The sequence below is a fragment of the Mollisia scopiformis genome (assembly GCF_001500285.1).
Source record: "Mollisia scopiformis unplaced genomic scaffold LY89scaffold_11, whole genome shotgun sequence".
Lineage (NCBI taxonomy): Eukaryota > Fungi > Ascomycota > Leotiomycetes > Helotiales > Mollisiaceae > Mollisia > Mollisia scopiformis.
The window spans coordinates 753,854-774,956 of record NW_017263591.1 but is presented as its reverse complement, the minus strand read 5'-3'; the positions used below and the strand labels follow the sequence as shown (position 1 = coordinate 774,956).

Below are 21,103 nucleotides of genomic sequence, written 5' to 3'. Positions count from 1 at the left end.
CATCAGCAGTCTCACCACAATGGGCATCAAAATCCGGGTATGTACTTGGAGCTTTTTTGAAGTCTACCTACATAAAAGCTCTAATAACTCCATGCTCTGGAGTCACAAATGCAGATCTCTCCTACGCCTGTCCCAATGTCTCTGTCTTGGCCTCGTCTCTGTGCGTGCGGGACCTGCTTTTGGACTCCTTCATGATGCTTTCTGGATCTTTGGAGATTGATCATGTTCAGCTAACATCAGGTAATCGGACTGCGATATCGCCGGATTGTGTGATGTATCGGACCCAAGGTAGAGATGGGTATTGAAGCTGGAGTTGTTAGTTGATGGGCGAGATACATAAGAATAGATGACATACCTTTGGCTCAATGATCTTCAGATATCGTACTTGGATACCACTAGTGGTGAAGTACGGGATCTCAAACTTCACACTGATGGGTCTCTTCGCACCCTTGCCTCCAACACCTCCCATACTTCCACCAAATCCACCAGTCATCCCTCCACCATGTTCATCATCACCCTTTACGCTCGGCAGTCCTAATTCTGCCCTCATTAGGAATTCCTTGTTACCTCCAAATTGCTTGATCTTCCACACAATAGCGCTCTTCTCAGGGGCATAATGGACACTTCCAATGTTCGTTCTGAACCTTGGAGAGTCTGCGTCTTCTGGTACCGGCACGATTATCTCAACATTATTCGCCGTACTTCGTCGCTTGAATTGTGCCTTCGCCTTGAGCATGTACTCTATCCTGCTGCCTGAATGTGATTCGACGATGCATTCGACCCAGATCAAGGGCTTGACTGCAGTATTTAGACGATATGACATAAGCTCGAATTCTCCGTCAGGTGGGATGAAGGAAATCGTGCGGTCGTTTTCGAATCGTGACAGTCGTACACACTGGTGAAACTTGACGTCCTCCATCTCAATAGCTTTCCCTCTTGTTGCTCGTCCGGTTGTCTCGAACATCACTTTGTCGTTCAATCCTAATCTTAATTCCGGCATGCCAGAGAGGTAGCACTTCATTTTGATAGCACCCAAGATTTCCGACCGCAGAACATTTCCATTCGAGGAGACCAGAAGGTTCAGAGACTCGACAACGTCCAGAAACACTTCGTTCTTTCTGTATCTGATGCCTTCGGATCGCCATGATACTGCATTCGTGACTGCGATTGGAGGTCGTGCCTGAACTTCCAGCTTATGTGATTCTTGCGTAATGTATTCTTGCAAGATCTTGGATTCTGTAGTCTGCGGGTGACCAAAGTCCATCATTTCGTCAAGAAGTTCGTAGATGATAACAAAATTGTCTCGTATCGATTCTTCCTCCAACTCCTTGAAATACTCTGTGAACACCTCGACGATTTTGTGGAGGAATAGTAGGATCTCGGCAGCATTCGTATTACGTTTCGTAAGGGCAAGAAGGTAGAGGTTGTTGTGTCGGATATAGAGGTACTGTTTTGTGTGTCAAGGGTGCTCTAAGAAGGGAGCATTGTTGCATACGTTGATGCCTTCGTCTGAGAAGCATGGCGGGACGGAGGAGCTTTCTTCTTCTGCTTCACTCAATAGTATTGGGAACTTCTCAACTGCTGACATTGGTATGTCTCCTCTGTAGTTCCGAGCGAGAAGGGTCTGCAGACTATGATCAGAATAGTCGGCGCTTCGAGGTCTTCAGGAGACGTACCTTGCCCTTCAGGTCGAGGAAGAAGACAGCTGACGCCATTGCGAGGGTGAAGGAGGAGGAGGGATGATTGAGAGAGACAGAAAGCCGAATCGGCCAGTATTAATATCTCAGTCGAGCTGAATCATTCGCAAAGGGTGCAGTTCAAATGCGCTCTTTATTTTGAAGTTGCCTTGACCCCACGTTCCTGTTGATTATTGAGCTTGAACGGTGGCCTTGCCTCGCTTGGCCTGGGTTTAAGCTTCGCACCAAAGGCCGAAAGTGGAATAGCTCAATACTTTCGAGAGATATCAAAATCTTCGTTTGCGAAATTCTTTCTGTTCTTTCTTCAACGCGCCCTTTTAGACAGTGCAGCTCAACATATAAGCACAACCGACCTGGCTTTCTGTCAGAGTCAATCTTGCCTTCCCATTGATGCAGTTAGCGATTTCGCGGCGCGGAGACGGAGCATGAGGTACCATAAGAGCTGGCCGAGCATTGTTTGAAAGAACAACAGATTGCTTGGGCGGCGTCAGAGGGACCATACAGACCGAGGAGATATCTATACATATTGCGTGTACAGCTGCAGCTCATGGCCACGCATATCACGCACATTCACTTGCAATATGTTCCTGCCAATAGCACCATTGAGTGCTCAAGATCGCACTCTGTTTACAGTGCTTATCATCAGGAAGCACACAATACCTTTCTTCCTTAGATCGATGAAGAACTATACAGACTAACAGCATCTATATACAATGCGCGCATTCATGCACTTTGGCGGCTCATGGATCCGTATATATTTGGCTGAATCACGAAAGCTCAAGATTATCTCGACCTGAGTACCTACCTAGGTAATTCACACTTCTACGATGAAGTACACAACACCTCAAGATTCTCAGACCAACATTCGAGGCGTTATATGCCACAAGATTGATGTTGTATCTACATCAATGGCATTATAGCACAAATTTATCTTTCTTCTCATAAATTTTCGGTTTTCCGTCTCCGCGTTTTCGGACTTACGAGAATCAGAAGCCTCGCACGTGTGAATACCCCCAAATAGCTTTTAGCCTGCCACTTTGCCGAATTTGGTGGCATGTGATCAATCAGACGTGAAGCTTTCCATCATGGCGCCGCTTCCTCCCTCTCTCTTCCTTCTGCTGCTGAAAACATGTGAGAATGCGACGACGTCAACGATACTGCAAGGGGAGACGGTGACAGCTGGAAGAAAAAAGAGATCTTTCCTTCTATTATTTTATTTAGACTTGTTCAGACATTCTTCACTCCAACAAAATTTCGAAATTCAGACGCGGGGAGTCGCATTGAAAGCTACGGGTTGACCGCCAGACAACAACACATCCTAGGACGAACCACTCTTGCCCCGAACAACTTCCCCAAATGCTATTCGATCAGACCACAAATTTTATGTCATTGTCAACTCAATTATAATAACCTTTCCTCCAATTTCTGTGTCGATTCCTCTACTGGTCGGCGTTTGCGACAACCATGGAGCAGGATCACATGCTCCGAGAAGAGCCTCCCTCCTACACACAATCTCACGACCCTCAGTCTCTAAATTTTCCTTCTGTACCCACCGCAGATCCACCACCTGTTCATCATGCACGTACTTTGCCGCCGTTACCGCCTGCTCCAGCAGAACCACGATACCGACAAGAAGAGCATCCGTTTGTCTGGCCGTCCTCGAATCCCCTAACTGCATACTACCAACCTGGTCCCTCTGCTCTGTCGCCCAAGACTGGGTCGTCGCATGGTATGGACTCGCCCAAGACCATGGATATGGATACGCCAGATAGTCGGGGAAGGCGTGGTGGGAGTGTTTTATCCATTGACGATCCTGACGTGCGGCTTGCAGCTGAAGCGCTGGGGGATCTCCGTGCTGGTATGTTCAAGTCATGAATTGTAGAGGTTGTACTAACATGCATAGATTTTATCCAATCTCCTCCTCAGCGTCATCAACCTTTACCTGCTTCTTCTCCGAATTACCAGTCTGGAAATAATCAGCAACCTGAACCCTTACTGTCCCTTCTCACGACTTCACATCCTCTGATAGGTACTGCGATTGGTGGTTCTCTGTCAGCATATTCGGCGTCGAAGAACTTCAGTCCACGATTTAAGTCTGGTGCGGAATATGTCGAGAGAAGGTTCACACCCGTGGTGAACACCGTCGGGTCTGTTGGGCGCATGACTGGTGTGGAAGGAGGAGTACGCTGGTTCTTAGGAGGACGAAGACCGAGTCACCACCAGCCATCAGATTTGGAGAATAACGAAGGTTCAAACAAGAGGCGCAAAGTCGATAACGATGATACGGACACGGATCGCAATGTCTCCCATGACCCATACCCTGTCCATCGACAGGAATTGCAACATCGGCAGCGAAGACCAAGTCAAGCGTCGACTGTGGAAAGTCTTCCAGCATATGATGAGCACCGAAGTCCGAATTACGAAGCGACGCAGCAGGCGTTGATACCAACTCAGACTCAAGAAGAACCTACAAGCCCTGGTAGCTCATGGCAATCGCGCCTTGTACTATCAACCAGTGGCCTAAGTGTTGCGATGAGTGAAGAGTCGCTTCGAAGTTTAAAGTACTGTTTGAGCTGGTTACGTTGGGCCAATGAACATATTGGAAAAGTGATCCTTGCCCTTAAAAGTGTGCTAGAGCAATATGATCGAGACGGTAGAGTCGAAGGCACGATCGAAGGATCAGGAAAAGAAGGCCAACTGGTACTAAGAAGCGAAGCCGACAGATCGGCGCTCAATGCAAAGATCACAGATCTGAAGAAAGATGTCTTGAAGACTTTGAAGGAAGTCGTAGACATCGTATCAAAATATGCGGGTGGCGCATTACCTGAGAATGCGCGTATATTGGTGCGTCGACACTTGACGAGTCTTCCTCAACGGTTCAGACTTGCGAGTTCGAGAAATGGAGATGCGTCGAAGAATGGTGAAACGGATGTGACGGAAGGTGCTAACAGGGTCCTTGTTCTTGCAAAAGAGGGTTTGGACATGATGGCTCAGGTCTCGGGTGTTTTGGATGGAACGATCGTTAGTGCGGAAGAATGGTGTGAGAGATTAGGACGATCGAAGAGAGGAGAACCGGAAGGGGAAAGTAATGATGAGACGCCGATGGAGAAGCCTCCGTTGGAACTACCGCCCATGAACGGGTACGCGAATGGGAATCCTGATGTCAAGATGACTTGATGGATTGTTACCTTGTATGAGAGCGTTTCTTTTGTAGTATCTATCGGGGAAAACGGTGCAGGCTTGCGAAAGCTGGAGTACGGGCTGGGAAGGATATCATGAGTCTGTCTTTGTTCTATACCACGTCCTATTTTTGCGCGGGAGTCGAGGCTTTGAAAACTTCAAAATTATTGTTACAACGATATACATTTTCGACTAGCATATTTACTATGCCCAGGCTCTTTCATATGACCTAAAGAATTCATCTATATCTATACTGTCAACCACTAGCTCGTTCTTGCTGATTGGCAACAATTCAAATGTTGATAGTGCTATATACTTCAGTAAATCTTCTCGTCGATCTGAAAGACATAAGGGCAAGCAAGCGTTTCATCAAAAGTGATTTATTCCCTCCACCTCACTTGTTCAAATATTTCGTGTAGGACAAATCCGCGACCGCTGACGCTCCTCATCTCTGCGTGTAGAGCGAAGCCAAACGTCTACTGTATAGCTCAAGTTAAACTTTCTTTTATACATATTGGAGTAGGCCTGGTCGTTTAAACCATCGATACAGCTATTTTGAGTGAAATGCATCCATCGGCTGCTTCGCAACGAGATATGAGTCCTCCCGTAGTGTTTAGAAAGAGCCCGAGTACCGCCGACCATTCTCTTATGTTCTCTATTCGAAACATGAAACTTGCCTCCCTGCAAAGAGGAGTTTTGAAGTAAGTACTTACTCCATCCCGAAGATTTTGGTCACTAGCTGCAATCAATCTCCACCATTTTGAACACCGCACCCTGTCATTCATTTTCTCGCGGTTCCACGAATAACTTGCAGAGCAAGGACATGGAAAGACCGGATTTCCAACCCCCACGACATGAAACCAGGAACACGAATCGAGACTCAGCGGATACGGAGAAAGAGGTCTTTTCATCACCCGAATCTCGAGATCGATATTCTCGAGGGGTGAACCCTCTCCAACAGCCCAGAGACGGAGGACTGGCGAGGAATCAGTCGTCCAATTACCCGCGAGTAGGCCAGAATCCGAGTAGTGCGAGACAACATCGCCAATATCATCCTCGAGATCAACAGCAACATATCCAACATCAACAACCGGCCCCTTCAGTAATTTCGTCATTCCACTCACAACCCCCTACTCCCTCTGCAAATCTGTGGGAAACGACACACGTCCTCCTACCCTTCCTGTTCTTCACGCTGTTTTCTATTTTCTTGACTGTCGTGGTTATCTACTCGCTCTCGCTCCACGAATCTCTCCCAACACGTTTCCTGGAAGGAATTGGGATTTGTTTTGCTGTTATCATATTCCTTTGGGTTGCTGTCATTCTATGGGTCAAGGTCAAGAGAGTGGAGAGAGAGAGGAGGGTGTTACGGGATTTGAGGGGCAGGGTTGGTGGGCGGGCTATGGAGGAGGGGAGGTTGGGTGTGAGGAGTGGGGAGAGGGTGGAGGGGAGGGGAATGAGGGAGAAGGATGGTAAGAGGGTATCGATGGTAGAGAGTCTGAGTAGTGTGGGCGCGGGGCGGCATTTTCAGAGGGGAGGGTTGGCGCCTATTTTTGAGAAGATGGGTTTCAGTTGGAAGAAGAGGAGGGATGAGGAGATGGGGCGTGTTTTGAGTGCGGAAACGCAGTATGAGAGGTGGTTGGAAGATATGAAGGAGGGCAAGAGGGTTGGGGTGGGTGAGGATGTTGTTGGTAAGCCTTCAATTCCTCGAATACCACAACCGGCAGCTACGCATCAACCGCGGCAACGATCTAAGGACGAGGAGGGAGTTAATGTTCAGCAAGCACCGGCACGACGTTTGTCTAGGAAGGAGAAAAGACAAAAGACGCAACCCCTCGTTGAATCGCGTCCGATCACCCACCCTGCCCCGTCCCAGCATCCAAACTCGTCAATTCAACACTCACCCAAACCCTCAAGCTTCTCAGCCCGCAACCCAACCTTGAGACGTACAGAGACTCTTCGCCACCATCAGCAACCAGCAAACACCACTCCTCCCCCCTTCCAAACACCCCACCCAATCATCAAACCCCCTCCTCAACAACCACAACCACCACCAATAACCAGACCCCCAACACTCAAACGCACGAGGAGAATCCCTCGAGGCCATCCAACCAACACATCCTCTCTCGCCACTACCTCTGATTTGCGTCCCCCTCTCCATGTACAAAACGCCAACTCTCTCGCCACCCCTTCAAAAGACCTAAAAACCACCCGCCTCTCCACCATCCCCTCCGTCTCCCGATTCTCCATCTCTTCCGACGAGGACTCGTACACCTTTCCTCACACTCAAATTTCATTCCCTGACCAAAATCATCCTTCAAGACAAGCGCACATTCGAGAACACGCCATCCCAGATCTGGGCAATCAGACGGGCATCGAAACCCAAGTCCTCCAGCGCAGAAAAAGAGGTGGCACGATAGTAGGCGATGGAGTTGAAAGTGGAGATGCAAGAGGAAGAGCAAGAGGAAGAGCAGATTCCAACACCCTCCCATCATCTACACCTCCGCCTTCTTATAAATCGAAAGAAGGGAGTATTGGTGTTGGTGTTGTGCAGGTGGGAACCAAGAGGGGGCGTGCGGATTCGGGGTATGGGACTGGTGGTGGTACGACGCCTGTGTTGGGGATTGGTGTTGGGAAGGGAGGGAAGGAGGTTGCTGGTGTAGAGTTTGGGGATTTGAGAGGAAGGGAGGAGAGGATGGAGGGTGGTGGAGAGGGAGAGGGAGAGTTCTGGATTAAGGGGACTTCGGGATGAAGATATGTTTTGTCACGAGCGGGTGTGAAGATGTAAGGGAGACGTTCTATGCAAGAATTCTTTCTCTCTCTATCTATCTACCTGACTGACTGACGAGTAGTGAAAGAAGAGGGTATTATACACGCGCGCGCTTATTGTATTCGCAAAGCAGAGAGCAAACCGCTAAAGGTCATAGCTAGCAAGAGAGCAGGGCGAGTGAGTAAGTCGACGAATCTACAAACCATCAGATGCTGGTGGGCCTTTGTATACTATTTTTCATCACATGTTAGTTCGGCGCCTAATCGGGGAGTTATTGAAAACATACCTCTCCTAGCATAGACAAAGTACCAAACGGCACTAATAGCTCCGAAGCCCACAAACACCACACTGGCATAATTCATCGACACAGCCGTAACGGGAAGCGCGGTCGGCATACTGAAAAGGATCACTTCGAACGTGATCCACACCAGGGCGATCACATTGACAATAGGTCCAATGATCGGGCCACAGTTCCACTGCGCGTGATTAACACCCTTTCTTCGATCCCAGAACAGCGAGATGGCGATCGGGATAGCGTATGAAACGGCCAGGGCAATGACACCGACGGAGACAAAGGCTGTGAAAGCGGATGTGGAGCCGAGATTGATGAGTCCGAGCAGCATTTGGACGACGGTCACGAGGACGAGGGCCCAGACGGGAACGGCGAGGCGTTTGGAGACGATGGCGAAGAGCTTGGCACCGGGGATGGCGTCGTCGCGGGCGAAGGCCCAGGTGCAGCGGGAGGCGGCGACGGTGATGGAGATGGAGCAGAACATTGTTACGCCGAGGACGAGGAAGACGAGGCCGAGACCGCCGCCTGGGGAGCCCTGGTTTGAGTTAGTATAGGTCTTTATTGTTGGTGTTCTTGCATGACTTACCATGACAACATTGAAGATGTAGGGAATGGCTTGAGCAGCTGGAGCATCGATGATATCCGCCAATGGAGGTAAGGTAACACAAATCGGAATGATGAAGAAGAGACCTGCGATTCCACCAACGGGCACACAGAGGGACATAGCGCGGGGTACCTTGACAGCTGGATCCGCAACTTCTTCAGCCATGGAAGCAATCATACCGATAGCGGAGAAGGTATACGCAGCCGGCAAAAGCCCAATGAAGAACGTGAAGCCTCCCCATCCTGCAAGAGAAGTGTCATAATGACCTAAAGCATATGCAGCTGAATGACGACCAACCTCTGCTTTAGCAGACAAGGCAATTAGGATGATGAGAATCGAAACCGCAGTCCAAGCAGCACAGATCGTATCTACCATAGGCAAGAACTTATTGCCAAAGGTACAAATCAGGAAAGTGCCTAGACAGATAGCATAGAAGATCAGAAGCAATTGCCACGAGTTTGCACTCCAATCCGGATGGTACATAGAAACCGTAGCCGAGATCAGAGACGCGAAACCAAAGTTGACCGACAACGTGATAGTCCAGTTGCCAATCAACCAAATCCAACCCTATCTCCATCAGTCCCTTTCTCCATTTTTCGGGGGATTAGACCTCGACTTACAGTAATAAAAGACAACACAGTCTTATGTCTCTTCGCGATCTGGAAAGACCAATAGTACGGGCCCGCACTTGTCGGATACCGACTCGCCAACTCGGACAAACTGAGAGCCACACACTCATCCAGCACCATAACGACCAACCAGCCGACGAAGATCGAGAGTTGACCACCGCCATAGATGGCGCTGATGAGGGGACCGCCTTCACCGTAGGGGATCGCAGCGATGGCCAGGGTCTGAAAGAGCAGCGTGAACAGCGACCGATTGCGTCGCAACTCAGGCGTGTAGCCCAACGCGGTCAAATCGTCCACTTCGCCGTGCGAGAGGTGTCCATTGGGAGGGGTGTCGTCGGTGGTGGCTAATCCTTTCTCGTCGGCCATCTTGGTGTCGACGTCTGTTGTTGACATGATTGATCTTGTCGTCCTGTTTGTCGGTCCTGAAAGACGCGTTCGGATCGATGGTGACGGGAATCAGGTTGCGTGAAGGTCTCGCGAATGAGGTTCAGCCTTTCCAAGACTCACCCAATAAACAGGTCAACACGTGATAGCTGAAGCACCAAAAGGAGGTCGAACTTCCTTCTTTCGTTCCTTCCTTCCTTCTTTGCAGCAGCAATCAACCTTACAATGCACAACAGACAGTAACAATCTCGTCGCACAACAGAACTACCTCTCACAACAAGCTGGGATAAACAGGAAAACCAACAAACGACAGACAGACAGACGACAAAACGATGTCCTTATCAAGACAACAAATCCCCTCTTCTATCTCTCTACCTATCTATCTATCTATGTATCAACACCGATATCAAGTCTTGGCATTCTCCCTCCTCTCCCTTCCATCCCCCTCCCACCACCCACCATGCATCATCTGCACGAACGGATATTCCCCTGAAATACCGAAATCCCGCCCTTAATCCCTACCCTGCGGCTAGATATCCTCCCAATCAACGTCCCCGGATCCTTTCACCTATTCCAGTCAACTCTCCACCGGCAGGGGACCTTTTCCTCTCATTCGCCAAGCACACGAATCCTGGAAAAGCCATTCGAGGAACCCCAGCAAGCCAACACCATGCCCAAAACGGCAGTTCTAGGGACCATTTGCTGCCTCAGACATCCCTGCAGTATGGGGTAGGAACTACTGTACGTTTTTGTTGATTGGGCTGATGATTCCCAGTGTTGTGGTTCGTCCGCGCGAGAAGCGTGGGATGACCTGCTGTTTTGGAGGGCGGTGCGGTAGAGATGCGAAACCGAGGAGGCGCTGCCAACTTTTTGGATTTGGAAAAGCCTCGAGATAGCTCGCCGTGGAGCGAAATGCGTGGTTTCGTTTCATGGGGTGCATACGAGGACATCACGGGGCAGATTTCGAGACGGTGTTTATCTCCGAGAGAGAGAGAAAAAGAAAGGAAATGTGAATGAATGATGTGGAGATTTGAGGGATCATTTTGTTATTTTTGGGGCTGAGACCAAACAAGCAAGACTTGGTGAGTTATTTTCAGAGATGCGATATATCTTTGGGAGCAATGCTATGCTGTGCTCCCGTCCTCACAATCACTTCTCAGTCCAGCTCCAGCCTACCATTGACAAAGGGGTGGTAATCATCTTCCCATTGCCCGTCAAAGCTTTCCTCCATTTCGGCTGCATCCATGCCACTCACAATCTCCCTAATCGTTACGTTAATTTCACCTATACGAAACACCAGGGAAGAAAGCAGACTTACTCATCTTTCGCCAAAACCTCTAGGCCGGGCACACAATCAATGAGAGCAAACAGGATATAAGATCCAATGAAAGACCACATGAACCCAATCAAAGCTTCCAATAACTGAATGCCCAATTGCTTGACATTCCCATCAAAGAAGACTCCGCCATCGATAGCCGTAGCACCATCATAGAACGCAACCTCTTTGCGAGCAAAAAGTCCAGTGGCCACAGTACCGACGATACCACCCACACAATGCGTAGCAAATGTATCTCCATTGTCAACCCATTTCATCTTCTTGGCGAACTTGGTAGATTTGATTCTCAGTGCTTGCCGACAGATGACAGCACCGAATACACCAAAGAAGAACGCGGTTGGCATGTCGACGAAACCAGCTGCGGGCGTAATCATGACTAGACCTGCAATGGCTCCCATGAAGGTGGAGTCCAATGACCACTTGCCTGTCTCGAAGTAGGTCATGGATGCCCACGTCAATGCACCGCCGGAAGCACACAGGTTCGTGACACACATAGCCATGACTGACTTGAAGTTCAAGCTGAGAGTAGTGCCGGCGTCAAATGCAAGCCAGGCATTCCAGATGATGACCAGGGCGATGAGTTGAGACATCGAGTTTCCAGGACGGTGGAGTTGGATGTGTGATGGAGTACGGGTAGATGACTTCTTAGAGCGAAATAGTGGGTAGGAGAGGTAGATGGAGAGTGCAGAAGCAGTAGCTCCTGAACAGATGTGGACTGGGGTTCCGCCAGCGAAGTCGAGGACGCCCAGTTGCCCGAGGAATCCAGTCTCTGACCATACCATGTGTGCTAGAGGACAGTAGATGAAGGTTGACCAGAGCTGTGCCAGTTAGCAAAGATTGAATCAAAGAGACTAGATACTACATACAACGATGAAAGGAATCAACGGCAACATTCGTCCCCTCTCACAAGCACCTCCAACCGCAATAGCACAAACGGTAGCCTCAAAGACCAACTGAAACTCGCTAAAGAGGATTGCGGGGATAGTGCCGACAGGGTCTGCAAGGACGCCATTGTGAAAAGCATACTTGAAGTCACCGATCACGCCAGAACCCTCACCGTAGGCGAAAGAATATCCAATCACAAACCATTGGATTGAACAGGTCGCGATGACCATGATCGAGGGCATGAAAGATGACATTCCATTGCGACGGTGACTGTAGCCAGAGTACGCGAGTCCGACTGCAGGGATGATGGGCCTGAGTGGCAAATCAGCATGGGTTAAAAGAGCTGGAGGGAGATGGAGATTGAAGAGCACATGACTTACCAGCAGAATACCGTACAAACAAGGACGAACAGCTACAATTCGTTAGCAGCCGCAAGTAAGGCGTTGATCAAATTCAGTTGTAACCAATTTAACTGAAATCATGAATTGATCTTATCTCGAAAGTGAATCACTTACTGTGTCGGTCAGGTCACATGCTTCCCAAGCCTTGAGAACGACTGATGCAGCAGGCATGTTGAAGAGGCTCAAACGAACGACGTCGAATTAAAGTGCAGTCTCATTGGGTTATCGACGAGAGTGCAGAAGGATCGCAGATTCGAAGGAAGAGACGCGGACGCAAAGCAGATGAAGTTGAAGTTTGGAAGCGTTATCGCAATCGGCAAGGCAGTCCAGTCGAGTCGAGGCTACGCCTTCTTATCTCGCTCCGGGAGCGTCTTCCAAAACAAGGCACAGAAACGTCCACAGACCAACTGCAGCCAATCACATGTCGCGTCCACCAGGTCCACCAATCATGAGAAAATTGTTTCATTGATCGTACATTTAAAATGCCTCTGTATTGTCAGTTTTGAGGAAGGACTGCATCCAAAGAGGATTTTGTGTAGGAATGGTTACCACTTACTGGTGATGTGCCGGGGTACTGAAGCCTGCTTTAGTCTTGCCTTACTCCGTCCTCTGCATCGTGAAGCGCTCCCAGAGTCATCCAAACCGGGTATAAAGCCCTGATGGAGAGAGAACAAAAGAAATATTGTCCAAATACGGAGGTCAAACTCCGGTTTTCCGTAATACAATCGCCGAGTTTCTCCCATGGAGACTCCGAACTCTGGTATAATTGTCAGACTGGCGCCCCTCCATTCATTCATCTTTCAATTTGGTCGTTCTAGTCGTTTACACACTAAGGAAAGAGGCTTCACTCAAACGAACGGACGTGCTCATATCGACGCAATAATTTCTCTCCGGACCGGGACGATCAACATCTTGCACAGCACAGCTTAGAAGACCGCTCCAGGGACGGAGGTCAGGGTCGAGGTGTTTGCTGCGTTGCTGGCGACGATGATTCTCCCCTCAGTTTCCTCAGAACAGGCATGTCACATTGGCAATTTCATCGAAGTAAACCCACCAGCCCGCCTCTTTGAGCTCAGGACTTGTGTCCAATTCGTGCCAGCGCTTCTCGAGGAAGGATTCCAGAGACCGAAGAGCTTCAAAGGATAGGTAACTTGCCGTTCGAGCCAGACTTTTCCGGATCTCGACTCTTTGCTTGCTATCCAAGCAATGTGTTCCGATAATGAGCACGGGAAACAAGATACAATGATGCAATTTGTCAGTGAGATCATGTCCGCTGATGACTTCCATACAGTCGGCCACGGACTTTTGGACAAGCTCATGGTCGACGTCGAGGACGCTGAGAGCTCTATACAGATACACAGACGCCGAAAATCGATAGCAAGCGCAAAATGCAGTCCACCCTGCTTGTTCCTTGGTCTTGTCAACTTCCTCTTGTCGGGCAGCCTGCTGATCCAGAGCCGTCTGAATTGCGAAGAGCACGCCAATAGGCGCAGTACTTCGAAAGTTTCGAACTTCGTGGCCCAGTGTTGCTAGTTGCGAGAGGATGGCCATGATCTCGAGGAAGTCGTCATTCTTGGGAACTCGGCCCCACCACGGTTCACAGTCTCCAAACTCTTGCCAGGATGATGCATCGAAGTAGGGGTCATCTCCAATCAATAAGGCATGCGTTAGGTCCATGGTTGCGAAGATCGAAAGCATCAAAACAGGCAGCTCTTCCTTCAGAAGGAACACTTCTTTCATACCCTTCCACTGTTTGAGGATGGCTTTTCCGCCAACCAGATGGTGATGGGTAGCGGAACTTTCGGTGATGGGTTCGATGATGCCGTCCAGAATACAGAGTAGTACGTTCGCAATAAATAGAGAATTGTTGGCTTCATCCGTATGTGACCCCATCAAATGCTTTCTGAACATCCTTAAAGCGTTGTTTCTGTCCTGAATCTTGGACAGTGAAAGTGCCTTCTCGTTGGCACTGCGATAAGTTGCGTGGGCGTTTGCAACAGCAACGACTGACTGCAATAGAATGGGATCTTTCGACAGCATCTTTAAGTCAATATCCGGGACCGTATTGGTCAGATTGAACCGCGGCAACAACTCTCTCTCGAAGTACATGATATGATGATCCGTCGTCTTTTGCAAGACCGGCGACTGGCACAGGGGAATCTTCTTTCCGGCGAGTCGTCCTCGGGAAGCTACACAGTCGGTCCATCGCAGCCTCACTTTTCCGTAGTCACATCGTCGTCCGATCTTAGAGCACTTGTCGCAAGCCGGGGTGGTCAAATCGCAAATAACTCGTCTCTCCTTGCACCCCCAGCATGAGCCCTCAACGGTGCGGATCCGTGGTGGCATAGCTTTGATCGAGACATGAGCTGGGTGTTGTTTCTTTGTGGGTGATATAACAAACGGTGGTTGTCGTTCAGACAGACAGGACTTGGCGGAGAGCAGGAAGGTATAAATGTCCGTCGAGGCTGAGAGTGCAGGAGAGCTTATCGTTGAGCTGAACCCCACACTCGCACGTGACCGCTTGTCTTGGAACGAGGTCTCCTGCAATCCGACTAACCAATGATAGACGCACCCAAACTTCTCCCCCACGCGCAGCGGCGAGTCCGTGTCGACACCCTCTTGTCTGCTGCACGCTGCAACCAGAATCCAGGGGTCGGTGAGAGTGTCTCAATCATCTCGGTATCCTCAGATGCAAAACTTTTATTGCTTATGAATCGATGTTCGAAGCCCATCCAGGGTCCGGCATGCCGTGGCTTTGCTGCGAGCTGTGAATGGGGGAGAAACAAGACACGTCGCGCGACACGGCTATGATCTTTCGATGATTCGATCCGAGGACGAGCACCTACCAGGCCACCCTGGGCGAAATGATTGATCTCTTCTGGATGCATGGAAGGATTTCGAAAAATCTGATACGGGCTAAGCAGCCCGAGAAATGTGTGTTTTTGCTTCTTTCCGCCCTCAGCTCACCAGTTACGTCGAAAGTTCGACTTAGTGGAACGTAACTCAGGGGCCGTCGAGCAGCCGCTGACCTCAGAGCTGACTTCCCGTCCTTCTAGAAGCATAATAGAAGCACAATGGAAGCCTGATTGACGCTATTCTGGGGACTGCCGGGTCAAACTCTGCACCGGCATGCAGGGAGTGGGAGAGGGGTGTGTGTGTGGTTCGTCCAATTGTGCGAGCACACGATCTACCACGGGACTTATCCATGGGCAAGTGAGCCTTGTTACAATGTCAACCTTAAGCCACATCGGGACCGAGTATGCTGTTTGTTAGAAGTCAATTATTGCTGGTGATACGACTTCAAAAGCTTGGACGCATACTCTCCTGAAGGATGCATTCAAGTTGATGCCTTGCAGAGTTCTGTCCCGCTCTCTGATGTTGGCTTGCCTTATCCACCGTGGGGGAAGAGATCGGTGAAGTGAAGTTTCGTGGCTATTGCTTCATCAATGTGGCACAGTGTTTGATCGTTGGTTGAAGATATGTAAAGTTTAGTCGGTGTTGAGGCAATTTGTTTCAATCGCCTTCTGCTATTCTTTCACCGGAAAGTCCTTCCACTGTCCTCCTTCCCAATTGAGCCAAGCAAGAGCTCAGACCTTTGAAAATTTGTTCGCCTGAACAATACTGCTAGATATCCATGGAAATAACAGCAATGCCTATCTTCACCGTGTGTAATTCATTGATGTTATGTAACGTTCTTCTACATCGTTACATTTCCTGACAAGTCCCAATGCGAGTTGGTCAGTGCTTGGGTGATCAGTTTCATTCCTGTCGAGATTCGAAAAGTTTACATCAAGCTTTGGTCTTAAGAGATCTACGTCTGTAGCTTGAGGTTTTTGAGTAAGGTTCTGATCCTACGAAACGCGGATCACTCGGAATAATAAGGATAATCACGTGTTTCACGTGCTCTGATTAGTACCTTGGTACCTACCTTACCAAGGTGTTCACTAGACCAACTCAATGTCTGGCAATAATACGGCCACTGTATAATGTTTCAAATTTAGTCTTTTCTCTTTTAACATTTAATGACTCTTGCTCTTGATTATATCCATTATCTAGATTCTATCGTGATCCGAGTCACCAGTGTCGACAGTGGTCTTCGCGAGATACACTATGGCATATTTTCAGCTCCTTTTCACAAACATAATAATTACAAGGCAGAAAGTTCTAATCACACAATGACTCTCCTCTTGCTAGTTGCCTTAAGTTCCGTCACAAAACGAATTACAGAACAACCAAAATAACCCACACAGGGTGTGATGTCAAGGATGATACGCCAGACAAACCAATCTGCCATGAAAGTAAGCACAACTTGTGAGTAACCATACGTACGATAAATCCTCTCTCTCCGTCTACCAATCCAACTGGCAGAAGACTTTCCTACTGTCATAAGCTTTAATCTCACATTTCCCTCGAATGAAACTGCTCACGCCAGGCCACAGATTCCAATTATGTCAAGTAGAAGGCAGGCAGTCCAACAACTTGAGTTCGAATTTGAAGGTAACGCCTGGTACTAATCCAAAGCAGAGAGAGTTAAAACAAAAAGTAGCATGCCTATGGAAGAGCAATTCGTGGACCCGAACGGGTGAGCTCGATGTCGAAATTCTTGATATTGTGGTATATGAAAGCTGATCATCGTGAGCTCCAAGAGTAGGTTCAGAACCAATGAAGAGAGACATACAAACCCGCTGCTCCTCTTCGTTGTATTTTATTGTGCAATTAAGGAGCCTAGTACTGTCATACACCAATTCGGCCAATGACTCCAAAGATAGCGAATCCAAATCCTCTCTCAACATCTACAGACTTGAGCATAATGGATGGAACGAGTATTTCAACGGTAAACGTCAGCTTTGTGACTAGAACGATATCCGCAATTAGAGATTGCTCGATTGAGCCACTTCTTTGAGTCTATCCAGATGTGTCTCTGTTCTCATCTGTTGCCAATTATCAAGGGGTGTCCGATCTGGTACGATGTTGGATTTGGCCTACGTCATCAGGTCTACCATGCACGAGAAAGTTTGGCGGCGTAGAGAATTCCCAAAGAAGAATGCAAGACGCAACAGACACATCACGAATTCTACTTTCGCAAGTGGAAGGCCACGCATTTGCCTGCAGAGGTATTGTAAGGTCTTCGGGTAAAAATGGTTGTATAAAGGGAACGCATCCGAAATCCTGACCATCCCCACCTTAAATGATATCCTCAACTGTTCTCGACGCAGCAAGATGAATTCCACTAACTTTAACAATTGCATTCAAACGGCGGCTGGCCTAGTCGAGGCCGAAGTTTCTGGCTCTGGTATACCAATTCTCATCTTACACGGAAGTCCTGGAGGCATCGATGCCGCCCGATCAATGAGCCGCTTCCTCGACAAGGACAAATTCAAAACCATCTGCCTCTCCCGTCCCGGCTATCTCAACACTCCACTATCTCCAGTGAACCATTCAATCGAAGCCGAAGCGGATCTCCTTGTCGGGTTACTCGACGCTCTGCAAATCCCACGTACGGGTGTTCTAGCCTGGTCAGGTGGCGGCGCAGTTGCATACCAGCTCGCCTCTCGACATCCAGAACGTGTATCTGCCCTCGTCACTGTTGCAGCTGTGAGCTCGGCCTGGATAGCACCCAAGACCCCCATCCTCGACCGCATCATGTTTGGCACCAAGCTCGGAAACCGCATCATCAAATACATATCATCACACTCGCCCGAGCACCTCATCGAAGAAGCGCTCAAAGGCGAAGGATCCCTACGAGGTTCCGAGCTTCACTCTCTCGCCGAGCAAGTAATCGCTGATCCCGCCCAGCGCCAGCTCGTACTTGAGGTGGCGTTGACCGTCAACGTTGGCGGCGCGCGGAAAGCAGGTTGGCTGAACGACGTTGAGAATTTTGCAGCTATCAAGGATTTGGGGCTCGAGAAGATTCAATGTCCGGTTTTGCTCGTCCACGGGGATGCTGATACGGATGCATTGCCGAGGTATAGTGAAGAGGCTCATAGGCGCTTGGAGAGGAGTGAGTTGGTTGTTATGGAGAGGGGAACTCATTTGTCATTTTATGCTCATCCAGAGGCAAGTGAGGTTCAGGAGAGTGCGAAGAGGTGGTTTTTGGATCATGTGTGAGGGGTTAAGTCAGGTCGACAAAGTTCACGTAAAGAAGATCGAAGTCCTGGACGATAATACTTTTTTAGACTGAGTGGCGTTCGCCCGGACACTGTCGCGGTGGACTTTAATCGTTATGGCAAGAGGAATTAGGAGTAGCAGCAGAGAGAAGAAGAGGCCACTAGTAGCGGTACTTCCTCATATACAGTAATAGACATTAAGTATTCGTTCAAGGGCAGTTTCACATCAAAACTCGTGACTTTCATCCTTGAAAATTAATATCTTCCAATACTTGCATTTTAAATCCCTCTTACAGATAGAAAGAGCTTTATAAGCCTAATTTTTCTCTTCAATATTATTTAATTTAAAAATAAGAACTCGCCTTAATATTTAATATTTCTTAGATCACATTCATCAAAAGCATCATTTTATTAGTGAATTTAAGCGAATGGTCAGTCAGAGCGCAGGCAGTGAGAAATATGCTAGATGTATGAGAGCAATCACAATCATGTGTTGTCACGTGGTGGCAAATCGTAACAAAGTTGCCTAGGCTTCTTATAGATCTTAACAAATCGAATAGAGAATTTGGAATACTCGTCGTTTGTAGTTACCGATGTCTTGTTTCCGATATCTTTTACGTTTCAACCGCAACGCGGTTTCAAAGCTCTTCGTTTAGATAGCTTTACGCCACTATTTTACGACCCCACTTTTTGTCCGCAGTCCGCTCTTAGTCTCTCCATCACCATACGGCCTACAACAATCCCGACAAAGCGTACTCCACAAATAATGAGTGGGATGCTCTTCAAAAGACAATCTATCAGAGCCGTCATTCCTGTCTTGTTTCGACAGAGTTACTCCCTTCAAGCTGACAACAAAATTTCCATTCTTGCACGAAAAAAAGATAATCCGAATAACATAATGTCAAAATACTCAGGGGGTCTCATCCCCTCCGGAAACGACATAAACCTCCAACTCGGCTGGCCCTCACCATCCCTCTTCCCATCATCCCTCATCAACACCTCCACCACCACCATCCTCAGCGACTTCGCCACCGCCAGCTCCTCTCTCATATACGGACCCTCCCTCGGCGGAGCAGCATTCAGAACCGCTTTATCCTCATGGCTCAGCAACCACTATTATCGAAAGCCCGACATGATTGCATCCACGCGCGTCTGCGTCACGAGCGGCGGCTCAGCTGCACTCGGAGCTGTTCTGTCGCGCTTCACGGATCCCGATTTCACACAATACATCTGGATGGTTGAGCCGACGTATTTTCTCGCTTGCCCGATCTTTCAGGATGCCGGATTCACGGGAAGATTAAAAGGTGTGCCTGAAGATGAGGAGGGGGTCGATTTGGAGTTCTTGCGTGCTGGGTTAGAGAGAGCTAGATCTGAGGATACGAAGGCAATTCCGAAGAAGTGTCCAGAGACCGGATATCCGAAGATTTATAAACACGTCATCTATTGCGTGCCGACGTTCTCGAATCCAAGCGGCAAGACGATGAGTCTCTCTCATCGAGAGAAGCTCGTGCGACTGGCTCGTGAGTTTGATGCTTTGGTAGTGTCAGATGATGTTTACGACTTTTTACGCTGGCCTGAAGATCAATCGATTGATCTAGCAACAGACCTTGGTCCACTGCCTCCTCGCTTGGTTGACATCGACAGAGCGTTGGAAGGAACGAATCTCTTTGGGAATACCGTCAGCAACGGCTCATTCTCCAAGATCGTCGCTCCAGGCACGAGAGTAGGTTGGGCTGAAGGAACAGAGGACTTTGTCGCAGCAATGGCTAAAGTGTAAGTTATTGCACCCTGCCTCATAATAGCAGAGACTGACGATCTATGAAGAGGCGTCACGTCTTCGGGAGGTTGTCCAAGTCATTTGATGTCTTGCTTCATGGGCGATATGATATCAACAGGAGCACTTGACAAACACATCAACGAAACGCTCATCCCAACATATTCATCGCGATACCACGCCATGATGTCAGCAATCCAAACCTCGCTGATCCCACTCGGGGTAAAAATCACTGTTGGAAAGCCATTCAGGAGTGGCGGTCCTGAGATCCAGTTCGCGGGTGGATTCTTCACTAGCTTAAGCATTCCAGAACACCTTCCACCAACATCCGTACTAGCGGCTTTAGCACTAGAAAAGAAAGGCTTGAGATTCGCGTACGGGCAGATGTTTGAAGTGGTGGGCGACAGTGGTAGTCACGAGCGTGCAAATTCACAAGGTGGTTTTGGTCACAGCTTGAGATTGTGCTGGGCGTGGCATGAGGAGGATAATATTCGGGATGGAGTGGAGAGATTGGCTGAGGCGTTGAAGGAGCTTATGGAGACATCGAACGGCGTCCAAGCCGATTGATTTCGAGTCAAGGTCACATGCAACCCAGTGTTTTCGGACGAGCTAAATCTGTCGATTGTTAGCATCGGACAAGATGCCGATAGTGCATCACATCGGCATCTGGGCATCTGCTATGGGTACAGCCGCCGAAAGTGGGAACATCGCATATATTTCTTGGCAAATAGCGGACTTTGTCTGTCATGTCCGATTTTTGCCCATCTTTTTCGCTTAATTAGGGGGCCTTTTAGCGATAACCATATCAAAGACTTGACGGGCTTGAGGAATATTCATTTCAGATGTGTATATTAAAGATGAACACAGGGATGGTAAATGGTATAATTAGTTTTTAGGTTGCAAGCCTTCTAAAGGGAGAATATTGTACGATGTTCCGTCAGTGCACTCGAGGTCTCGAAAAACAGCGTAACCAGCGCAACCAGTGCAATTCGCGCGTTCTGCGCGCTCTGCGCAATGTGCGCAAATGTCGACTTTGCTATACACGTG

General features: G+C 48.7%; 9 protein-coding genes across 9 annotated transcripts; 5 read left to right on the top strand and 4 right to left on the bottom strand.

The window, feature by feature from the left end:
- Positions 1 to 226: 226 nt before the first annotated feature.
- Positions 227 to 1,877, bottom strand: LY89DRAFT_645084 (putative AP-1 adaptor complex subunit MU; the record flags this gene model as incomplete). The annotated part of the gene is made up of 4 exons (XM_018211862.1): positions 1,677 to 1,877; positions 1,496 to 1,624; positions 356 to 1,447; positions 227 to 307 (listed from the first exon to the last, which is right to left on the bottom strand). The coding sequence occupies exons 1-4, from the start codon at positions 1,713 to 1,715 to the stop codon at positions 227 to 229; spliced, it is 1,341 nt and encodes a 446-aa protein (XP_018071895.1). The 5' UTR covers positions 1,716 to 1,877.
- An 855-nt stretch (positions 1,878 to 2,732) lies between these two features.
- Positions 2,733 to 3,078, top strand: LY89DRAFT_55677 (uncharacterized protein). Its single transcript, XM_018208384.1, has one exon. It carries the CDS (start codon positions 2,783 to 2,785, stop codon positions 2,993 to 2,995), a length of 213 nt encoding a protein of 70 aa, XP_018071894.1. The 5' UTR covers positions 2,733 to 2,782; the 3' UTR covers positions 2,996 to 3,078.
- On the top strand, positions 2,799 to 5,248 carry LY89DRAFT_645083 (clock-controlled protein-like protein 8). Its single transcript, XM_018211861.1, has 2 exons — positions 2,799 to 3,555; positions 3,601 to 5,248. The coding sequence occupies exons 1-2, from the start codon at positions 3,162 to 3,164 to the stop codon at positions 4,872 to 4,874; spliced, it is 1,668 nt and encodes a 555-aa protein (XP_018071893.1). The 5' UTR covers positions 2,799 to 3,161; the 3' UTR covers positions 4,875 to 5,248.
- A 227-nt stretch (positions 5,249 to 5,475) lies between these two features.
- Positions 5,476 to 7,750, top strand: LY89DRAFT_747203 (uncharacterized protein). Its single transcript, XM_018221111.1, has one exon. It carries the CDS (start codon positions 5,701 to 5,703, stop codon positions 7,624 to 7,626), a length of 1,926 nt encoding a protein of 641 aa, XP_018071892.1. The 5' UTR covers positions 5,476 to 5,700; the 3' UTR covers positions 7,627 to 7,750.
- On the bottom strand, positions 7,673 to 9,994 carry LY89DRAFT_684556 (amino acid transporter). Its single transcript, XM_018214907.1, has 4 exons — positions 9,161 to 9,994; positions 8,523 to 9,107; positions 7,931 to 8,471; positions 7,673 to 7,874 (listed from the first exon to the last, which is right to left on the bottom strand). Exons 1-4 carry the CDS (start codon positions 9,560 to 9,562, stop codon positions 7,840 to 7,842), a joined length of 1,563 nt encoding a protein of 520 aa, XP_018071891.1. The 5' UTR covers positions 9,563 to 9,994; the 3' UTR covers positions 7,673 to 7,839.
- Positions 9,995 to 10,606: 612 nt separating this feature from the next.
- Positions 10,607 to 12,666, bottom strand: LY89DRAFT_55411 (Rh-like protein/ammonium transporter). Its single transcript, XM_018208342.1, has 5 exons — positions 12,290 to 12,666; positions 12,155 to 12,186; positions 11,756 to 12,086; positions 10,872 to 11,707; positions 10,607 to 10,815 (listed from the first exon to the last, which is right to left on the bottom strand). The coding sequence occupies exons 1-5, from the start codon at positions 12,344 to 12,346 to the stop codon at positions 10,710 to 10,712; spliced, it is 1,362 nt and encodes a 453-aa protein (XP_018071890.1). The 5' UTR covers positions 12,347 to 12,666; the 3' UTR covers positions 10,607 to 10,709.
- Positions 12,667 to 12,731: 65 nt separating this feature from the next.
- LY89DRAFT_684554 (uncharacterized protein) lies at positions 12,732 to 14,060 on the bottom strand. Its single transcript, XM_018214906.1, has one exon. The coding sequence runs from the start codon at positions 13,850 to 13,852 to the stop codon at positions 13,184 to 13,186; it is 669 nt and encodes a 222-aa protein (XP_018071889.1). The 5' UTR covers positions 13,853 to 14,060; the 3' UTR covers positions 12,732 to 13,183.
- A 3,103-nt stretch (positions 14,061 to 17,163) lies between these two features.
- On the top strand, positions 17,164 to 18,490 carry LY89DRAFT_55405 (alpha/beta hydrolase fold protein). Its single transcript, XM_018208341.1, has one exon. The coding sequence runs from the start codon at positions 17,396 to 17,398 to the stop codon at positions 18,281 to 18,283; it is 888 nt and encodes a 295-aa protein (XP_018071888.1). The 5' UTR covers positions 17,164 to 17,395; the 3' UTR covers positions 18,284 to 18,490.
- Positions 18,491 to 19,010: 520 nt separating this feature from the next.
- Positions 19,011 to 20,984, top strand: LY89DRAFT_684551 (PLP-dependent transferase). Its single transcript, XM_018214905.1, has 2 exons — positions 19,011 to 20,055; positions 20,107 to 20,984. The coding sequence occupies exons 1-2, from the start codon at positions 19,049 to 19,051 to the stop codon at positions 20,621 to 20,623; spliced, it is 1,524 nt and encodes a 507-aa protein (XP_018071887.1). The 5' UTR covers positions 19,011 to 19,048; the 3' UTR covers positions 20,624 to 20,984.
- The last annotated feature ends 119 nt before the right edge of the window (positions 20,985 to 21,103 follow it).

What these genes read in the sequence shown, in the direction of transcription:
- LY89DRAFT_684554 (XM_018214906.1), bottom strand. Translation starts at nt 13,852, where the DNA reads ATGGACCTAACGCATGCCTTATTGATTGGAGATGACCCCTACTTCGAT.
- LY89DRAFT_747203 (XM_018221111.1), top strand. Translation starts at nt 5,701, where the DNA reads ATGGAAAGACCGGATTTCCAACCCCCACGACATGAAACCAGGAACACG.
- LY89DRAFT_684551 (XM_018214905.1), top strand. Translation starts at nt 19,049, where the DNA reads ATGAGTGGGATGCTCTTCAAAAGACAATCTATCAGAGCCGTCATTCCT. An exon ending in GTCGCAGCAATGGCTAAAGT is followed by an intron (nt 20,056 to 20,106) that starts GTAAGTTATTGC and finishes CGATCTATGAAG; the next exon opens with AGGCGTCACGTCTTCGGGAG.
- LY89DRAFT_55405 (XM_018208341.1), top strand. Translation starts at nt 17,396, where the DNA reads ATGAATTCCACTAACTTTAACAATTGCATTCAAACGGCGGCTGGCCTA.
- LY89DRAFT_55411 (XM_018208342.1), bottom strand. Translation starts at nt 12,346, where the DNA reads ATGCCTGCTGCATCAGTCGTTCTCAAGGCTTGGGAAGCATGTGACCTG. An exon ending in CATGTGACCTGACCGACACA is followed by an intron (nt 12,187 to 12,289) that starts GTAAGTGATTCA and finishes AACGAATTGTAG; the next exon opens with CTGTTCGTCCTTGTTTGTAC. An exon ending in GAGGTTTTGGCGAAAGATGA is followed by an intron (nt 10,816 to 10,871) that starts GTAAGTCTGCTT and finishes CGTAACGATTAG; the next exon opens with GGAGATTGTGAGTGGCATGG.
- LY89DRAFT_55677 (XM_018208384.1), top strand. Translation starts at nt 2,783, where the DNA reads ATGGCGCCGCTTCCTCCCTCTCTCTTCCTTCTGCTGCTGAAAACATGT.
- LY89DRAFT_684556 (XM_018214907.1), bottom strand. Translation starts at nt 9,562, where the DNA reads ATGTCAACAACAGACGTCGACACCAAGATGGCCGACGAGAAAGGATTA. An exon ending in ACATCTTCAATGTTGTCATG is followed by an intron (nt 8,472 to 8,522) that starts GTAAGTCATGCA and finishes AACTCAAACCAG; the next exon opens with GGCTCCCCAGGCGGCGGTCT. An exon ending in CTTTGTCTATGCTAGGAGAG is followed by an intron (nt 7,875 to 7,930) that starts GTATGTTTTCAA and finishes GATGAAAAATAG; the next exon opens with TATACAAAGGCCCACCAGCA.
- LY89DRAFT_645083 (XM_018211861.1), top strand. Translation starts at nt 3,162, where the DNA reads ATGGAGCAGGATCACATGCTCCGAGAAGAGCCTCCCTCCTACACACAA. An exon ending in GCTGGGGGATCTCCGTGCTG is followed by an intron (nt 3,556 to 3,600) that starts GTATGTTCAAGT and finishes TAACATGCATAG; the next exon opens with ATTTTATCCAATCTCCTCCT.